The sequence below is a fragment of the Homarus americanus genome, unplaced genomic scaffold (genome assembly GCF_018991925.1).
Source record: "Homarus americanus isolate GMGI-L3 unplaced genomic scaffold, GMGI_Hamer_2.0 scaffold19318, whole genome shotgun sequence".
In the NCBI taxonomy this organism is placed as follows: domain Eukaryota; kingdom Metazoa; phylum Arthropoda; class Malacostraca; order Decapoda; family Nephropidae; genus Homarus; species Homarus americanus.
This window is the reverse complement of record NW_024732238.1, coordinates 7,245,271-7,267,353: the sequence shown is the minus strand read 5'-3', so window position 1 is coordinate 7,267,353 and position 22,083 is coordinate 7,245,271. Positions and strand designations below refer to the sequence as shown.

At 36.3% G+C, this 22,083-nt stretch overlaps 1 protein-coding gene across 6 annotated transcripts in view; it reads right to left on the bottom strand.

The window, feature by feature from the left end:
* Positions 1 to 1,434: 1,434 nt before the first annotated feature.
* LOC121868421 overlaps positions 1,435 to 22,083 on the bottom strand; it is an 82,014-nt gene continuing 61,365 nt past the window's right edge. For 4 of the 6 annotated variants that reach the window (XM_042369043.1, XM_042369047.1, XM_042369044.1 and 1 more), the window contains one exon: positions 1,435 to 14,234. In XM_042369043.1, coding sequence (XP_042224977.1) covers positions 14,055 to 14,234 — 180 coding nt within the window. In that variant the 3' untranslated portion in view covers positions 1,435 to 14,054. Of the gene's footprint in view, positions 14,235 to 18,584; positions 18,893 to 22,083 lie in introns of all 6 variants that reach the window. The other 2 variants (XR_006089397.1, XR_006089398.1) reach the window with 1 other exon arrangement.

The window sequence follows — 22,083 nt, the reverse complement described above, 5'->3', positions numbered from 1 at the left end:
CTCTCAGTGGAGAAACCCGGGACCAATGGACCGCCAACCGAGTATGATAAGCATAATCTCTCTAAACGTGAACCATATGGAATATAGTACTTGGCCTCCCTTGACGAGAAGGGTCTAACTGAACCAAAATCGGTCAACCACCAAGCAACACTGTCATGACATGCTCACTAAAAATTAAAATAATCCACTAAGTCTATGGAAATTTATCGAGCGGAAACCAAAATTGGGACGGACTGACATACAATTATAACCCTCCGAACTTTTAATTGGAGGACAAAAAGTTTCACGAACACGAGTACAGTACATGACTAACATGCGTCACATAGAGCTAATACAACGCTATGAATCAGAAAATTAATAAGAATATAACGAAATACGTACAGTTACAAAGACCTGGTCAGACACTGAGGGCGGGCTGGTCAAACTTTTGTCTGCGGATGAGTGAAGTATGGAGGAAATCATAGAGCTGAATGACGCAACTCTAATTCGTCCATTGTTTACAATAGACTACTGGGTACTATAGCTAGTGGGTTAACTAATGTGCACCATATATTTAGAGCTTTGCGGTTGTATACATGACATCTTGATGAATGAATCTATGTTTGATGTTATTTAAAAGTATTATACTCTGTGTACATAGTAAATACTGTGTACGTGATGGAGATCATGGTATACACTGTGTACTTTTAATCAGTAAACCCACGTCTGCATTGATTAGGACGGAGACTACAATTGCTCACTAGTGTACCGAATATATCATGTTCCCGAAGAGGATGGTTTTTGTTCATTCACAATTTCTGTAGGTTTGCTGATGAAAAACTGTGTATAACGTTACACTGTTCAGACCCTCTCACACCACACATGTCTTATCTCACACATTTTGCCAACATCGGACTGTAGCTACTAACACACTTTCCTTACAACAAGCTTTACCAACAATAAATTTTTCCACAAAATGTATCTGGTTGTACAGTATAGTGAGATTATAATTTTTTTATTAAGGAATGTCTGGGGATCTAGATTAGTGTTATACGAAGGACTAAAATACAATAAAATTTTCACTAGATGAGACACACAATTCTACCACCCGATATCAAAAGCTTCATTTTATTAATAAATTCTAGGGACTCTTTTTCTTTCACTTTTCTTGCGGACGATCTAATTGACAGTAATTCCTATTTTTCCATCGTCGACAAATGATGACTCTAATCTAACTTAACCAATAGCATTAGGGTTCATTAAAAGTGAAGCCTAATGGGATTGGGTGGCGACTTAGAATTGGTGAAGTTGGGACCCCATAGGACTAGTGGTATATTGGTTCTGGGGGCCCAGTAAAACTACTATACAGTACACTATATTTCTTCTGGGGCCCATAAGGCAAGTCAACCTAGCGGACAACTGTTAAACTAAACCAAGGGTAATGAAACATTGGAGGTTACAGAGGCCTATTTTTTTATTTATTCTCTGAGGAACACGGGAGTTCAGAACATTTTGTGCTTCCATGGAATTATTTGTACAGTCAATAAAGCACACATTGTTTTCTCCTGTCAACAAAGAGCACTACAAGTGTACTAAGTAAATGGCTGGGTGTCAAGGGGTGTAGTAGATCCTCCACGAAAAATAACATATATCACGGCGAGTTTGTTTATGTTTTAGTGCGCTAGGCTTCTATTTTAAAGTTTTGTTCGTGATTTGTAAACGGACATAATGTACCCTAACCTCTAGTGGTTATAATGTGAATATTAAACTAATATACCGTGACTTTGGTTAAGATTGGTTAAGTTAGGTTAGGTTAGCTTAGGTTTAGTTGGTTGATTTAGACTAGGAGAGATTAGATTAAGTTAGTTTACAAATTATAAACAATTTAGATCAAAGTTAGGTTTGGTTAGAATAGGATAAACAAAAATTTCCCCGGAGGAACTATTACATTCCGTGACACCGGGTTCCTGCTGTAATAAAATGGCAAAAAATGGCAGTATAAAAATCCTTATTACACAAGAAGCGGTAATAGTGTCGAGATTTTTATTATTTATAAGATATCGTGTGTAAAAAGATAACGATTCAGTCCACCTTTTTATTTTATTTTGTTTTAACTGCTGTCAGATTTCTGTTTCATCTATACTACACCTATTCTAGCATGGGTTGGCCGTGTGTGTGTGTGTGTAAAACCTGAATAAACCCCAGATTGTAACTTATCAAAAACGAATCTTTATTATCCATTATCCACATTCTAAAAAAAAAAAGCTTACGTTAACAATATAACCCTTTATCTATCAATCCCTTTACTGTAACTTAATTATGCCCGACAGAAATAAAAAAAAATTAAATAAGCTTGGAGTAACAATAGGCTTCGCAGACATTTCTAAGTGCTTGTTCAACAATAATTAGTGTTGCGCTTTTTAATCACTAATAATAATAGTAATCATAATGAAATATAAGTTTTCAAGTTTTCTTCAGGGATTATTTGGTGACTTAAGAGATTATTTAAGTCTTGAGACTTCAATGTAAATACTTAACTATAATTTTAAACAAAACTATATTCACCAAGTTTCCAAACATCAAGAAACTTAATTACTGAGAACCAAGGCAGTGTTAACAATATTCTAAAACTCGGAAATGATGAAACAGAGATCCGCCAGCTGTTAAAAGTGGACGCCATATACAAAAATACTAAAAATGCAGAAGACCTCACAACATTCAATGCGAAATTTCCCCATCTCATCAATTCAAATCTCTGAAACAAACTAACAAAAAAAAAAGTCCAAACGCAGTAACGATTATATAGGTAATTTGTTGATAAGTTCGGTTTTATTTATTCTCCAAATCAAGCAAGACCAGTACAGGCTGTTCAACAAGGCCTGGCGTTATACTCAATCACCCGCGCTGACGTAAATGCAACACCCAGACGTCATTTCGGCACTCTTCCCCCGCAACGCCAAATGCATCTTTCCTCACCCTTGAAACTACCGGTGTTGGCCAATGGTAAGTTAATATATATACAGTACATTATAAATATGACAATAGTATCAACATTACCCAGTACATAATATTGTTTAAGAGTCTCTAGTCAGTGACCAAGGAAGTCACATCTGAAGCTTGTAGATTGAACTAATACTTGGGGTAGATTGAGTTAAAGTTTGTAGTAACAATTAGATAAGAGACTTGCAGTAGATTAGGCCAAAACTGTAGAAAGAGCGACTACTTGTAGATAAGAAGAAAGCTTGTAGTAGATGAGGCTGAATCTTGTTGTAGATCAAGATGAAGTTTGAAGCGGATCAAGATGATACGTGTAGATTAGACTAGATTGAAAGGTTCAGTAGTAGGTAAGCTGGACAAAGATTGAAGTAGATCATATGATACTTGTAGATCAGGATAATACTTGTAGCGATTCAAGCCAAGACTTTTAGAAGATTAAGTTAACACTTGTAGTAAACCAAAGCTGAAATTTGTAGTAGATAAAAAAAGGCTTGTCCATTAGGTTGAAACTTGTAGAATAGATTGAAACTTACATTACATTAGGTTGAAATTTAAATTTGATTATTTTGAAAACTTGTAGTAGATAAGGTCGAAACTTAATTGTACAGTAGACGCACTAAAACTTGCAGTAGATTTAAATATGGCTCGTAAGTTTGGTTGAAACTTGCAGTACTGTACATAAATTTTAGGGTTCAATCAAAGACCTGAAGGAGATCAGGTTGAAGAGCAAGTAGCAGATTTGGCTAAGATGTATCGATGGAGTTCAAGCTTGTAACAAAATAGGTCTGAAAGTAGTAGTAGTAGTAGTAAAAAAGTAGTAGTAGTAGTATTGTAGTAATATCAAGTCGCTGTATTCGGATCACTGCTATAAATAGGTCATGCAAGAAATAAAAAAATATGTTCTTGACGGGCAGTGCTCTCACACCTTCACGTAATATAACAACACTTTTCCATGCCTGGTGACAGTAATAATTACTCTGCGTGTGGTAGTGACGCGATTCAACCAGTGATGTGTTTAATTTAAGTGTGGAGAGAAAATATCCACAGCTTTATGTGAAGTGATGATTTCTAAGCGCGATGGTCAATTGTACGGTAAATTCTCGTTCCGTTACACCGCCGTAGTGATTGAAGCTGTTGTTATAATGTATTTATGTGTTTCAAAGGCAGAGGGATTGAAGCAGAATACACAAAAATGTTAGCTCGACTAAACCTGTACTGCAGAGCTCAAGGTTCTGCTCAAATTGAGTTCTCAACCTTCGCTAAAGTGACAATAGTCAATGTATTTTCATTCCAAATTTTCTCCGCATACTTAAGATGGTAAGAACACTATAATTTATATTATCGACTTTTTCGACACTAGGTTAAGCTTAAACCTGTACTGTATCAGTCAATATTAAATGTACAGTCCGCGCTTCTTAAAAGACTTTCCCCATTTATAAATTATTGTCTATTGTAGAATACACCAGTCGTTGAAACACGCTAATACATTATAACATCTTTTCACTGTCGAACATTTAGAGTCCATTTACTGCCGGTCTCTGGTTCATGGCATCTTGCTGTCTCGTCTGTATTAACATGTTATAAAATACACTGAGCCAGGGGAACAGGCTGAATGATGCTGCCGATAACAACTTGGTGAGGTAAAGCGGTCGATATATCCTGGTAACAACTTATGTACAGTCACGAAAAAAGTCCTGTCGGTCCTCCGCCCATCCATGAACCCTGAGGCTCATGAACCTGTGAATCCGAGACACCACACAGCGTTGAACCCATAGATGGTGCACTGTGTGATGTCTCGGATTAAGAGGTTCATGAGTTTCAAGGTTCATGGATGGGACGGGGACTGACATGACTTTTTCCGTGATGCACAGTAGCTAAAACAACTATCTGTGCATACTTTGTGTGTTAACAATATGAGAACATGGACGATAAATTTTGGTATATGAGGCCTGTCACTAGTCACATCCCACGAAAAATCTCGGAGCATATCGACCCCCCACCTGCACAGATAGTTGGTACATACTTTGAGTGTACTAACTGGATTGCTGATGAGGACATAATTATAGAATCCCCTATCGTGAGTGTTTGGTTAGAATAGGTTAGCTTAGCATCGTAGCTTATTTGGGATAGATTAGGGTAGAGTGAGTCAACTATATTAGGTTAGGTTAGGTTAGGTTAAGATATATGGGCTAGGTTAGGTTAAAACTTCTGGCTTTGATTGTATTGGTTAGGTTAAAATATATGGACAACTTTAGATTATATGGGTTAAGTGAGAATAGGTTAGGTTAGGTTACATGGGTTAAGTTAGGTTATATGAAAAAGGTTAGGTTAATTTATGTTAAGTAAGGTTAGGTTATATTAGGTGAGGTTAAATTACATGCCCTAATACAGTACAGCAGTTATGTTACGCAATAAGAGTTAGGTTGTCACATAGGTTAGGAAGCCCAAAATACGGACATTCATTAGAGAAATACAAAAATCCACGTAGAGGGGGATTCTACAATGGCTCCAGTTTGACAATCATCTATGAAACAATACAGTGTTTTACCCTGTTCTTTAAGTTACATGGTCATCAACTTTCTACATAGGTTGGTTAGGATCCTACAATGAATAATTAATTTCCAGAAGTAAAAACACAGGAAAATCATATTGAATACCGTAGTAAAAGTTACCATTAACCAAAATAGATTAGAATTAATTTATATTAAATTTTGATAAAAAAGATGAAATTATGCCAAGTTGGGCAGAAATGGAAACTCGATGGAAGCAAGTGCCTTAACGTTCATGCTGCATAAAATATGTACGAACTGTTAACATAATAACAAAGCTAGCAATATTCTTGCCGTCAAGCAAAATGGTCATTAGGCTGTTTTTTAAATCCACGTACAGTACGCACAACACAAGCGAGGTACAATAAAGAACAAGTCCAACCAAAATACAAACACTGAATAATATACTGCATTAATATGATGATTTCAAGGTAATTATAGAAAATAGGCGATATTATGAGGAAAACTGACGGGAAGGTGACGGAATCCAACAGATTTCAAAGGTGTAGGAGATTCCTTTTGCAAGTATAACTCTTCATATATAACAAACCAATATTATTACACTATTGGTGATTAATATTAGTGGTACGCATCTTCACTGGCATCCACTATAGCACAGGATTACAGAAATTTGATTCGACATATGAATGCTGGAGGCTCGTGTACTGTGACAATAACATGATTATACAGGGGTACAGTATCTCCCAAACTTTACATCATCAACTCTCGCCTCCTTTGACATAGTTATCTCTTTCTATACTTTATCAGCACACTTGAGACCCTCTCCCTCTGGCACTGTATGATTAAATTTCATCCTCTTTTGTACCATTACTCAACCAATTCACATTCAGATACTGTACTTGGAATTGGAACACCTACTGCCTTCACCGTGTTTCCATTGTTGATATTTTACGTTTTTATCTCCCCTACACTAATTCTAATCACTGTACTTTCGTTCACAAAACTATTTTATCCTACTACACTACTGTTTCATTTTCACTCATTAATATACGTAATTTTCCTTCTAAGCCACCAACCACACGATACACAGAAGCCGATTCAAATTATATTAGCAACGTAGGTCATTCATGTTCACCAAAATCGCTTTTTCTCTCAAATACCCTTGCCTACACATCCTTTACCGTCCAAGCCATGACAATAATACCTTAACAAAGACACACACAGCATCCTTGCCACAATACTACTAGCATTTGTTTTTGTTGCTGTTATTTGGCCAGAATTTTTATTTTACTTATTTAATGAGTGTTCGACTAAATCCTAAAATAAAGAAATAGATTCAGTAAACTTACTCATTGTGAAATAGATACAATCACAATATGTAAAATACGTAGAGTTATACTTACAAACATCCGTGTTATGTCAGTTCTAAGTTGGGAGAAAATGCCATCAAACATTTCTTCGCTGGACTTGCACTTTTAAACAACATTTAATACACAACGGTATATAAGGCTACGGGTTCACTTATAATAATACACAAAGGAAGATAACAAACGTATGACGGGATATAACTTAGTTTTTCTTAATACTGTCCACTAATGCACCTTCTCATGTGACGTTCATAATGATTGTCAGATGAAAGCACATGACTTTAACTTAACTTTACGATCCCAGGGTACGTTTGCTTGGGTTAGTTTACATTTAGTTGGCTCCTATCTCCTGAATTTTTGTTTTCCGTGGTACTGTTCTTAAAAATTAGACCATTTAGCGGGATGTCACGGTCAGTCACTTTTGTTTACCTGGTAGCATTAGGTGGTGTAGGCTAGAGCCTGCGAAGTTAAACATTTTCTACCACTTCATTGTTTTAGCCTTATCGTTTCGTGTTTAAGTACAGTACTTGAAAATAATACTCATTGAATAACAATCATTTATAATGCTGATAATTAATACAATACCAATATTTACTAAGTTAATATTATCTCCTGAACCACATGATGAATGAATCTCTTCGCAGTATTGGTCTCATGCATTTGTTGTTCTATATGAATATGAATAATGTGAAGAAGTAAAACAAAATTATAATACTGACACGACAGAATCTAGTATGTTTTCACCGAGACCTACAGGGTCAAAATGTTTCTATACCACTGAAACACTTTCGCTGTACAGGGGCACGGGTATTATGATTTAGAAATGACAATCGTAGTACCAATATAAATAATAATAATATATTACCAACATATCACCAACATACAGTCCATGGCATGACCGTAGCTTCCCCATGAAACACATTTCCACATACAATATTCTGCTGTACGAAGATTTTCAGTGCAAAGCAGTAACACACACACTAGCATTATTTACAGCTTTGTACACACGTGCACATAGACATGACCGCACAGCGGCTGCTTAATGTTATTTATATATATATAATTATATATATAAACAGGAGTGACAAAGGCAGCAAAAATAGTGTATAATATGTACGTGGAGTGAATTGCCTTTATAAACAGACATCAGACAAGTCGGAGTCACCACGCAGAAGGCTGGAAATGGTCGCTGTCCAGTCTACATTGAACTAAAAAATGCAAATTATATTCTTACACTTTTCTCACTGTTAGAGATATCCGAACGCTTTTAACTGGCTCACGTAAGTCAAAGGACATTCTGTCATCTTATGAGACAACTGAAATTAAGTTTGAGAATCGAGGCTAAAGCGTTAGTAATTTATTTAATAGGTTAGGTTAATTATATTAAGACTGTTTAGGGTAAGTTAGGAATCTGTTCGGTTTATAAATAATCGTTGGTACGTTAGGGAAAGACATGCAAGGTTTAATCTTTCTGAATAAATGCTCAAGTCAATTAGCAGGCAATTAGATTATGAAAAGAACACTAAAGATACAAGAAAATGAAGAGTTATTTCAGCGTTTCATTTGGTTAATAAATCAGACATGATATGTAGGTATTATGAGGTATTATTACGCTTCAACTAAGGTTTTTAAACTTGTTATTATGTTAATATTACGCAACAATTAGCAAATACATGCGTCTTTAGTTATATTAGTGGATACAGTAAATAAATTAGTGCAGTACTGTATATGATCTTACATTGTGGACTTGACGGCAGCAGTTTCCGTCCTTTGTCTAACATTCTCTTATGATATCAAAACACTCTTGATATCTCCCATACTATTATCACTAACAACGTGAGAACTGATATCGAGAATAAAGTGCATCAATAAAAGTATGGAATTATACATTATAGCGAATAAAGATATTTGATGTAAAAGGAACCATATAGTCAATTTTGTTAACGATTATTTACAGTACAGTACAGGTGTACTGTACTTATAAAATACTTTATTTTTACATTGCAGTAGAATTTAACGTGTACAATGAAGCCTTCTATGAATGTAATGTTTTCTTCATAGTAAGTTTCGTTGTTTATATTAATAAAAAATGAAAGGCGTAAGTTTTACGATATCCAACACGAAAAAAAGGCAAATGCTATGCAACATGACCGTGCATAGGTGAACGAATTAATAATAATACAATAGTGCAGAGAACATATGTGTGCAATGTTATTTAACAGTACAAGTCAATATTTCAATATTTTAATTATTAGCACCGGCTATTACGCTGTAAAGGTGAGCAAACAGTTTACTGATGATGTGCCATGGAGTTGCTGTATATATATATATATATATATATATATATATATATATATATATATATATATATATATATATATATATATATATATATATATATATATATAATTTGCAAAATTAGAACACTCAGTAAATTCAAAAGGCTTTGTTATGTAATGTTATAAATCATATTTTGTTGAGAATACTGTACTATAAGCAGATGGCATGAGGGGAGTCACATCACGACGCAACACAAGGTAATCCTGCTGATATTCTAACAAAATATAACCCAAAATGTAATCGCCTACAATGATCAGAATATACTGTGTATTTACAGTTAATATCCCTATTTTTTCTTCACAACTGTTACACCGAGGCTAGGAAATGAAAAGAATTATTGATACAGTAAACCTCCTCTTCAACTTAGTATTTAGGAGAAGAAACCAGATGCGCACAGAGGCTTACATGGCATCATTTGGAGCGCTAACACACCCACCGTAACAGGAGGCGTCATCATGTTCTGTACAATATGTGACATTTATGACATGGCAAAAGGGTGTTACACTTTTTATGGCACTATTTCCAGCTTGACACAATATAGTAACGCCAAACGAAAACATGAGATGTGTTTCCAAGCAACCCGTCCCACCCATATACATACGTATATACCTGTATATATATATTTTTTGGCTACGGCCGATACCAAAAGTTTTATTCCGCTTAAAAAAATACGAAGTCCTTATCTTTGAGTTATTTTACAATAGCCTTGGAGCGGACACTTTTAGAAATAGAGTAAAATAGTGGAATAACATATTTTACATATAAACCTAAACGATAAAAATGTGGACTTTCAAAAATAACCAAACAACTAAAGTGTATGAAACAAAATCCCGACCGACCGATCATATCTTTAAGTCGGGTACAGCACTTATGAAATCAATATTATTACTGTACAAATATTTCATTAATTTGTTTCTTTTCTTTTCCTCATATTCCCCACAGGTCCAATAATAATAATAATAATAATAATAATAATAATAATAATAATAATAATAATAATAATAATAATAATAATAATAGGGGTAAATTACAAAAAATTACTGCAGCATTACCTCAAATAATAAAATATACATATCGATAAGCACTGGAATAACGGAGGTATTTCCTCCTTTGATAACCAACAATATTATAACAGCACTTATATACTAATATCTTGATAACAAAAAAAAATATTTCCAAGTTTTCAAGTTCACGATATGCCTTTATAACTCGTGCCAATGTTGGAGATGATATAATGCAGCCTATTAGTATAGTGGCCAGGGGGAACATGAGGATTGTGTTTATAATAATAATAATATTAATGTTAATAATAATACTAATAATAATAATAATAAAATTAATAAAAATAATAAAACAAATAAATAATTTATGGATTAAATTACTGGTGATAAATCAACATGGCATAATGGAATAACATTATAACTTTAAGGCGAATATGTACACCGGACATTAACTGGCTCCTCCAAGTACCGTACGTTAATCTTTCCCCGTAACTGGAGATTATAAATAGCTAAACAGGTCCAACATTCTAGTAAAAATACAAGAAATTACATAGACGTCATAAATTAATCCCTGGGAAAATAATTAATTACATAGACGTCATAAATTAATCCATGGGAAAATAATTAATTACATACACGTCATAAATTAAATTCCTGGGAAAATAATAATTACATAGACGTCATAAATTAATCCCTGGGAAAATAATTAATTGTATTCTAACCAAAGTAATCTAAGCCCATGTAGTTAACACTTACCCAAAGATTACATTTCGTTTTGGTCATCAGCTGTCGTCTTGGCTTCGTTATTATCAGGCTAGGCTTTCTTACCGTCAGTCTAGGCTTTGTTACCGTCAGTCTAGGCTTTGTTACCGTCAGTCTAGGCTTTGTTACCGTCAGTCTAGGCTTTGTTACCGTCAGTCTAGGCTTCGTTACTGTCAGCTTTACGGTACGACGCAGAAATAACAATACATAATGCATCGGAATTTCACCGAGGCTCTCCCATAACCTGATGTGTTTTCTTATCCCCAGGTGGAGGAAAGACAATAACGTACGACAAACTACCCCCTAATATATCACCTTTAAATTTATATTATTATTTTTTTATATATATAATTGGATGTTACTATAGATGCAGGTCTGGTTATCAATTTATTTTCGCTAGAGCCAGGTATACCGTGGCCTGTGTGAGCTGTACAATAAAGAATTATACGCACGAGGCTGAATTGGTCACAGTACGCATGCGTAGTGAACAGCAACTTGTGACAAAACGTACCTAACAGTACCTAGTGACAGCGCTAGGATCCCGCTTCCTCTATCAAGGAATAAACAATTGAAATTGAATTGAACGTACCTAATTTAAGTTCATTCTTAGTTTATGCTAAAATATTTAATTTCAGCATATATTTTGTCACGCAAGGCTCTTTAGCTTAAAGAAATTGAGGGCCGGACTGTAAATGTAGTAACAGCCTTATTAATTACCATTTAATTACGAGGAGTATATTAATTCTGCGAATAATAAAGCTGTTTAGGAATTAAGTAGATATTATTTATTATTAATGTATGTAATTAATGTTTATTGGCAGACGGGATTCACACTGTCACGCTCTGAACAAACTATTAAGACTTGCTCCTTAATGTATCACTAAAAATGGTCGCCAGATATTTAAGCGTATACGATCAAGTGTGAGGAAAAAACAAGCAACTTGGTTAACTGTACAGCAGCAGTAACACTACAAAAAAAAATCTTTTTGACCAGATCAGATAGTTGCCTCTGATATCAAAACACACGACCAAAAGCACTGATTTGGCCTCAGCTGTTTTACATTTGTAGCTGAGCGTTGATGACTGTGTGGTTGAAATGTCAGTTCACTATTTTGCTCGAACTGTCAGCTCTCGGTCATGTCAGTGTTGACAATTGTGGCCTGACAGGGAGTCGACAGCTCAGACTTTTTCACCTAAAATTGTGCACTATAAATAATGCTTCCTGTCAAGGTTAATTTTTTTTAAGTTTACGATGATCAATTAATATTATAATTGTTCATCTGTGTCTATGCAAAGTGCATATAAAAATATGATCTAAAAATCAGATAAAACATCTCCAACAGAGAACCTGCACGGCAGATTCTGGGAACAGTAAAAATTACATGGAAATATGCAAATAACATCAGCAATGTTGATCCTGCATAATATTGTTGATGTGGTCAGGTCTTGTCGTGGCCAAGGAGAGAGATGGGACTCGCCTCACACACACTCAACTCCTCTTTAACACCAAATTCATTCAGTGTCATCAACTGTCAGATACAAACGTACCCATCCACTAGTGTCTCACAGGACTAACACTACCATTTTTCTACTGGCTTACAGGCGCATTTTAATACGTTTCAAAATCACGGTTCACTGAGCAGAAAAATTGCTGTGATCGAAATTAACCCGATCACCCTTCAAGTATTTATTAAAAGACCACCAACTGGTTATTCTCTGTCGATACGTGACTGTATCCTAGTACTGTATGATGTGAATTTATTTGACCAGTAACGAAGTCAAACGTCGGTCAGTCCTTAGGTCTTTAAATGTTATCCCTTGAAGACACAAAGACTCAGTACATGGTGGTCAACAGTGGGGCAGTTAAAGCACTGATTTAAAAACAAGAGTGTTAACCGTGGCGGACAACACTCCAAGAAAGTACAGTACTCGACTCATTGCGTAGCCTACCTCACGTTGCTCAGGGTCACAACGAATCGACTTCAACCTGCTGTACCAAATTCCCAGACACTGTCCATGAGTATTGGTGGTGTAAGAGGCGTCCTGCTCGTACAACTCCTCGGCCACGCTGACAACGACTTCAAGTAATAAAAAGGAAGAATCGCGGAGGTAGAAGCATGCTCATATACTTGACAATTTTTGTTGTTATTTTGCGTCACCAGTCATGCATTGTGGTCGTCTTGAGCCACCCACTGTCGACAGCAGCAGCGCGATTTTCATGCCTACATTCCTCATCATTTTAATATTTTACGATAGATCAGTTTGAAAAATCATTGTACATAAAAATGACTAAACATCAGATGCATTACATGACGGAGGACGCCCAAGTCTTGTTTCTATACTACTGATAAACGCCTACATCTCAAAATTTTTATTAAATTGGGATTTACTTTATAAATTAATCCATTGTTGTAAACTGGACTACTGTACGTTAATTGAGTGTTCAGGATTTTAAATTAATTTGTCAAGCGTTTGTCTTCTAATTTGGTTTTATTTGACCATGTTTACGACGATTTTTTTTACTTATAAAATAATTCCGCTTGACGTTCATGGTCTGATTTTTTTTGGGGGGGTGGAGGGGGGGATGAAACATTAAAAAAAATTTTTTATTCATATTAGTGGACTCGTCCCCGTCATGTACTGCTCACCACAACCTGCAGCTGCTCACCTAACTACTTAGTTACGTCACTTCCCTTTTTTGCCATAATACAAAAATGATCAAAACTCGTATCAAAAGACATTCCTTAGCCTAAATAGCTTCTTTTATCCACTTTGTTCCTTCCTAAGCCAAATTAGGTTTCCGTAAAACTCACAATATATCAAATCACATATAAAAAGCTTCAAGTTATCTTAGCATTATATATATATATATATGTGTGTGTGTAAGTTTCAACCTTGCTGAGAGCTTTCTAATGGTACACGTTATTTGCCATTCACAGTCCTGGGACTCCGAGTGTTGATATAATGTGTACACATCACGACCTGGCTGCACATAATGAGTACCTACTTTAGATGCCCACAATAACGTTCTCTTGTTTTCAAAGAACACAGAAAGCTTCTCCTTATCTTTCTCTGTCCACAGAAACAGTCTCTTGTCTTCACTGTGGCCGTGTGGAACAGGACTGGATAAGGGCGTCGCTCTCTGAGGGACTCTTAACGAAGCCTTCCAAGCTGATATCCTTTTCGGTGACGCCGAGCTGTGTTTCGCCACCATCTTGCTCCTGCTGCTGCGACCCACCGCTGCCATCTGTAGCCACAGCACCCTCTACTGTGTGTACCTGTCGGGAACAACTCTTTCAGTACCCAAATACAATTCGTGGTTAGGATGTCAAATGGTGTGGATGGTAGGATGAGGTATTATAATGAACAGGAAGCGGAATTAAGGTAAACAGGTAGATGGGTTATTTCTATGGAGATCCAGGATGTCAAATGGGATGATTAGTGAGTAGAGGTTATATAAGGGACAGGGAGCAGAGATAAGATAGACATGATGGTAAAATGGACCATCCTGGAATTAAGATAAAGGTTTGTAGTTGTGACAGAGGAAACGAAGAGTGGACAATAGACACACCTTATACTAAAAAGTCGTGTAGACAACTGGAAATTAAGACGTTAAGAGCATTAAGAATTAGAAGAGGGAGAGAAACAAATAGAGATGATAAGGCTTTCAGGTGAAGCCGAGTCTTCGACAGAAAGAAACTTTTAGCTGAAAAATAGTTGGAACATCAGCGGACAGTCCAAGAATTCTGAAAAGAGATGATGGATGAAGCGTCGACGAGGAGGTGAGAGACTGACACCTGGAAGAATGGTACAGAAGACTAAAAGAGAATAAAGAAGTGCTCAGGACACGTTCAGTGATCCTGTAAAACAGAGAAAACACGATGGACTCACACACAAAGTTTTGAGGTCGTCCTGTACGCCAAAGCGTCTATTGAAAACACAAAATACTTACAGTGTAACATGATGAACAAAAAATGTTTTCCACTACAAATTTAGAGGCAAAAATTGAATTTGGCTTTGAAAAATTCTATTCCTGGAAAACTTAACTTACTGAAATGACTATAAAGTGTTAAGCATAAAAGAAAATGGAGGGCATGAGAAGAGTAACCTAACACAATGATAAGTTTCAGAGTGGAAGATGTTGGTGACGGCAGTTTGCTCCTCTGAGTTGTGGGGGAGGGGAGCGAATGGCTTGTTTTACCGTATATATCACTGAGCATTGATCTCCTGAGGGGCTGGAGGAGGAGGAGGAGGGATACTGTGAGGCAGGGGGAGAAGGTAAGTAGTTCAGGTTATTTAAAAACTTGACAGAAAGCCTAACATATAAGTATTCCAGTGAACGTTGTTTCGTGCTATAAATTACTACATAATCAGGCTACAGAGACTAGATGAGAAACATACAAAGACTCTGTAGAACACTCACTACTGCTAACCAGACACTGTAGAAAGGTGACAACAGGAGGGGAGAGAGGAGCTATTACCTACCATACGATCCTACACCTACAGTTTTTATCTTTTTAAAAATTCTGTAGCTTTTAATATACTGTACAGGTCTAGAGACGATGAAAGAGGCGGAAATAGCGTCTACCGAAAAGATCTGGACATGGGTGCAACAGGAGACCCAACAACAATTTGTCATGCGTGCAAAAGACAAAAATATTATATACAACAGCCTAATGAAAAACAATAGACGTGGATACAAAATTTACCCGTCCAATTTGGGCACATGAACACGGTGGTAGAGAATACACTAACCTACTACGTTGGTAAGGGCCCAGGACCCCCCAGACCAACAGAGCTGTTCATCTGTGTCGTGAGAGAAAGATGGAGCGGTCATCACACCGTGTGATCCCTTAACGACACACGTCACAGTATATACACACCAGGTGCAATTTACTGATACACTTGAAACACAAAATAGAAATATATATATTAATCATATAATTTATTTGAATCCTGACGTAGACGTGTACTTATAGGTTACTGTCAAGATGGCTCTTACAGTATTCCTAACCGCTCTACCGGGCCACAAACTAACCTAATCTAACCAATAATGTTGGGGCCCAGATCTAAGAGGCCTCAGTCTTTATAGGCGCCAATCCAAGCGGTTATCAATCCAGTTGGTTATAGATTACGAGAGGTTGGGGCCCAGTAAGACGGGGTGCTAATGAGGCTCCCGGCCTATTTGACCAGCAGCCAAATGATTAGTGAACTAGGTTGGCCAAAGCCATATACAGCACAATGGAAACTTAACATACAGTCACTGGCAGAAGAGCAAATTGGTACAGGAGAACTTGTTGAACTAATGAAGTTAGACTCAGGAGAACCTTTTTCGGACTGGAGTGAATTTAATCCGGTTTATGTTACCGCCTCGGGTCCGGCTTTCAATCTATTTGTACCAGAAAGTCGAGTATGTCACCAGTTATATTCAAACTAAGGAGGAACTAACCTAACCAAAGCTATCCCCAACTTAACACTAACCTAACCTAAACTAACAGCGATCGTCGAATAGGCTAAGTTAATTCCTCACGTCACATTCTGCGGTTCACTGCGCATGCGTCCCTATAAACAAAAGATCTTGCGCACGAAGCCTGATCATTTTGTCAACAGATTTTGACATACTCGGCTCTCTTAATAAAAATAAACTGACAGCCGGGCCGTGATCATTCGTAAAGCTCCTAAATTTGATGAAGAAAAAAGGATACTCTTGTCGCATTTTGGATTTAAGTAAACAGAGAGCGTAGCTATAAACTGCTTAGTGATCTAACAGTAGACGTGGGATGTAAAGACCAGAGCTGTGAGGGGGACGGTAGTGTTGAGTTAGGAGGGTACGTATTATAATTAGTTATAGGGATGAATAGGTAATTGTGGGAGTTATTGTACGTATATTATAAGGTTAGGTACATGATTAGTTGTGGGTATGGGAGTTAGGTAAATAATTAGTTGTGGGGAGCAAACCTAATTAATAGTAGACATGGATGGTGGGTAGACAATAATTAGTTATGGGTGAGGGATATGTAATGCAGTTGTGGGATGCGTAAATAATTAATTACTAGCGCAAGGAAGAGTAGATAATTAATTGGTCTAAATAATTATATATGGAAAAGGGATGCCTAGATTAGTTGTGAGTACATTATAATCAGACGTAGGGGCGTATATAATTAGTTATGATAGGGTGTCTATATAATTAACTGGGATATGTAGTTAATGAATTATTGACTCAAAGGGGGGTTATATAATCAACTGTGGGATGCGTAGATATATAACTGGTAGCGTAGGAGTGCGTGGATAATTATTGTGGGGATGCGAACATATTAAATTATCAGTGTAAAGATGCGTAGACAATTACAAACTGGAAGCACAACAAATTAACTGCCAGTACACGGGTGGATATACAATTAGCTGTGAGGAGGTGCGTAGATTAGTTGTGAGTGCGTATACAAGTAATCTGTGTGCGTTGAGTATGCGTATATAATTAGTTGTAGGCATAGGGGAATATATATTTACTCAGCTATGGGCGTAGAAGTGCTAGAATGACTAATTTGGGGCGTTAATTAGCTATGGGTGTGGAATTATACATTAGATAAATCGCTGCGGGCGTGAGATGATGAGGGGAGGATGCCAGAGGTGCGATGTGAGTCGTGGGAGTGCGGGTCGGCCAAGTGTGTACAGTAAAGGCGATGGGTTTTGTTTTCTTGTACATTTTACACACACACACATACATACATACACACACGACACCAACACACACAGAGGGTGATGGGGGGGGGGGGAAGGCAATCACATAGACTAAGTTCTAGACGAGGCAGATGAGCTATTTCTATTTATCTTTATTTTCTTCAATTCTTGCTATATTTTGAAGGGAAAGTGAGTTATCTCTAATTATCTTTATATTTTCTTTAATTCTTGCTCTATTTTGAAGGGAAGTGAGCTATCTCTAATTATCTTTATATGTTCTTGATGTCTCTCTCACTCTCTCCTATACTTATCTAACGGTAATTTTTTTCACCAGTGCACAAAGAAATATGTCGAGCGTGTGTGGCGACATAGACTGAGGGATGCTGAGCTTCATTGCAGAATTCCCCGCCAGTGTAGGTTAGGTTAGGTTAGGTTAGGTTGTATAGGTTAGGTTAGGTTAGGTTTGGTTGGGAAGGTCAGTTTAGGTTTGATTGGGTACGTAAGTTAGGTTAGTTTAGGCTTGGTTGGTTGGGTTAAGGTAGTTTAGGTTTGGTTGGTTGGGTTAAGGTAGTTTAGGTTTGGTTGGTTGGATAGGATAGGATAGATTAGCATAGGTTAGGTTTGGTTGGATGTTAAGTAGTTTAGATTATTTAAGTTAAAATATGGAAAGTGTATATAAAATGAGCACAACTTGTGTGGAGGATGGCGGGGGATTCAACAACTGCCCCATTTTCTGCCCGGGACACACCTGATGCCGGGACTAATAACAAGCACAAGTTTGTAGCGTGTGTGGTGCTAAACTGGTACCCTGTTGTCTACTACATGGACAACAGATGTCACCCTATACATAACAGCACATGCATTACCGTAACACCGAACAAGAGGCCAGTTTACACATGTACCATAAACATAAAATGACCAAAATAATGGATCTTGGTCTCAACTCGCACCTGTTGTACCAACGTACGGTATTTGGCAACTTCTTCTTTCAAAATATGGTTAGCCAATCAAATGCCGTAGTCCATCGAATGATACCTGTTGTCTATGCAGTAGTCAATGGGGTATCAGTTTAGTGTAGTGCTAGATACTCCAAGTAGTAGCAGTTTGCCTAATATAGTGAGTGCATAAGTTTGTAGCGTGTGTAGTGCCAGATGCTGCAAGTAGTAGTAGTAGTAGTACAGTAGTAGTAGTGGGGAGTTGCAGACATCACTCACTGTCGGCTTGTGCTGGCAGCCACCGCGCCCTCTATGGTGTGCACCTGAAGGACAGTGAGCCGTCAAAACAAACAGGGGTCCTGAGTGTAAACTCTCGCCAAGTGTATACACACAGTTAAAGAACAACTCCAGAGGGTAGATACATATCTAAGTGACTCCTACAGGTTTCAAGTTTGATATGAAAAAATGTACCATAAACTTTCATATCAAAAAAATATTGAAACACAAAAACATTTTGAAAAATTTAATTGAAAAATCTAAACTTCCACAAAAAGTTGGTAAAATTTAGCTGGGTGCGATGACGTCACTCGAGGGAAAGAGAGAAACTGTCACTTCACCATATAATTGAAAATACATCATACTGGATAAATTAAAACTCTATTCATAAAAGATAAATCATCACAAAACTACCTTACGTGAAAAGTCATTAAAAGAGTCAAGAAAAAATATTAAATAATTAACTAATATTTTCAAAAAGTATTACATTAGTTAGGCAGAAATAGACCTCTGGCAACCATCATATTAGTGTTTATGTGAGTGACTGGCGGCACTGTACCTCAATTACTATCTAACTTCCATAGACAGTCTTTAAACCTAAACTTGCTTAGATTTTTTAATGTTAGTATTTTTGTATTAGTGTGTTGGACTCCTATACAAATTTACTTGATATAAAGTTGACATGTAGATGTGTGACGTAATTAAATCTCTTCGAAGTCCGATTTTTATATAATTTCCTTGCATGACGTCCTGCCTGAGGCCTAGTTTGAGAAATGTGCTTATGTTTTTTCTTACCGAGTATACTATACTATAAACATGCCTTTTTAAACCTAACTTATGAGAGGAATAATACCTACAGTAACACCGAAGAAAGTAGGTCTGGAGTTGAACTTTTACCAACCGTCAAGACAAGAGGAAACCTGCATGTAAACTCTCGGTAAGTGTACACAACAAACGTCAACATATGAAGTGGATCTCTCCATGTATACTCCCCCCGAGTCAATACACACTATAAACTTATACAAATAATTGTACCAACATCAATGAAAAAAAAAATCCTTCAGATATTTCAATACATGGAACAGAATAAAATAAACTAAATTATGTTCTCCATCTAGCTGCGTCTGTTATCCTTGTTCTGCAGCACCTGAAGTTGAGAGGCATCATTATACTGTACATGTGTTAACACTCCATAATCTGATTTCTGGATTACAAAATTATAAAGTTACTTAGAATACTTACTAGTGTTAAAATATACGTGTTTCTCCATTACAAGATCTGGTATACATCAACTATACTAGCTCTAAAAAGTATCTTAATTTTATTTGATACAATGTGACAACGGACGAAGGATTTTGACAAACTTATCAAGACAACAGGAGTCAAAGTGTTCATTTTGAAATTCATCGGACCACCACAAAGGTACTTTTTGGAGGGAGTGTACAAAACGTTATATTCATACCTGAACTTACCTTTTTTGATAATAGCTATTAACTGTTATAATACCTGGAAATTTGAATATTTAACTGCCAACATAAAAGAAAAGCCTTAGTGGGTTACAGTGAGAAGTAACGTGAATCTTATAAGAAACAAAAAAATAAATGAAAAACGAATAAGTCATCAGTAGATTTAAATTGAAAAAAGTTTGAGTTAAAAGTTTTCAGATCTTGGTTTACAATTTATAAGTTCAAAAGAAACCATACTTAACTAATACATAAAAAAGATCTCCATAAACTCATTGAAACTAACCTGAAAAAAAATTATAGTTACACCATAAATCTAAAAGCGTAATATATACTATAAGTCCTCAATGAACTTAATAATACAGTACTTGAAATAATACCCAAACCTTAGTTACTGATGCTGAGTAATACACAATAGCATGGGTACTGCTTAACCCTACGTATAATAAATTTCTAAAACAAGTTACGCATAAACAGTAAATTTTTATCTGGAAAATGTCATCGAAAATAATAGAACTAATAAACTTGAGATTAAATGGAAAAAATATATATATTTCTTTAAGTATTAGTGGAAATTATCTGGTAAAAAATAGTGGACGATGCGGTATATCACCCTTGAGACGTTTATCAGCCGTGAGAGCGAACGACACAGTGATGAAATGTACTCCTGAAGGCCACACTTAACATTTCCTTCAATATTTTTATTTTTTCTTTCACTAGTCATCCCTCAAAGGCCAAGAAAGCAGATAGACTGATAATATGCATGTGGAGGGAGGTAAAAAACAGGGGTGGGCCACTCGTTATGTGGGTCACGGACAGAGCCTATGGGAACAGGAGGTGGTAGTGGTGTGGGTGGGAGGTGTTGGTGATAAATGGTGGAGGGAGAAAGAACATAGTGAAGTATATTAAGTGATAAGAGGTTAAATACAGAGCCTAAATTCTCACCTTACATTCAGTATACCTGTAATCAACCCACCTCACACCTGACGACTTTAACCATCACCATAACAAGTCAGAATGGCTTAGGTGTTAACATTATTGAGAACATTATCAATTATTATCTCTATACCTTGACCCCTCTAAACCTGTACCGTCACTGGACATCAATTAACACCTTTTATTGCCTCGTCATACCTGGTCACGATGGCTCAACACCTGTGGCAGTAACTAAGTAAGGCCACTAGCACTAACGATAACAAAAGGATTAGTAGTAGTAATCAATAGTACCTCAGGTGTTTATCCTCCTATTTATGTACGTTTAGTGTATATATACCTGACTGTCTATATATATATATACCTGACTGTCTATATATAAACCTGACTGTCTATATACAGTATATACCGAGTCATAATAAATTTGTAGGGTTATTTTACTGAACTGAACTGAGAATATTTAGTGTATATATACCTGACTGTCTATATATATATATACCTGACTGTCTATATATATACCTGACTGTCTATATATATACCGAGTCATAATAAATTTGTAGGGTTATTTTACTGAACTGAACTGAGAATATTTAGTGTATATATACCTGACTGTCTATATATATATACCTGACTGTCTATATATATACCTGACTGTCTATATATATACAGTATATACCGAGTCATAATAAATTTGTAGGGTTATTTTACTGAACTGAACTGAGAATATTTAGTGTATATATACCTGACTGTCTATATATATATACCTGACTGTCTATATATATACCTGACTGTCTATATACAGTATATACCGTGTCATAATAAATTTGTAGGGTTATTTTACT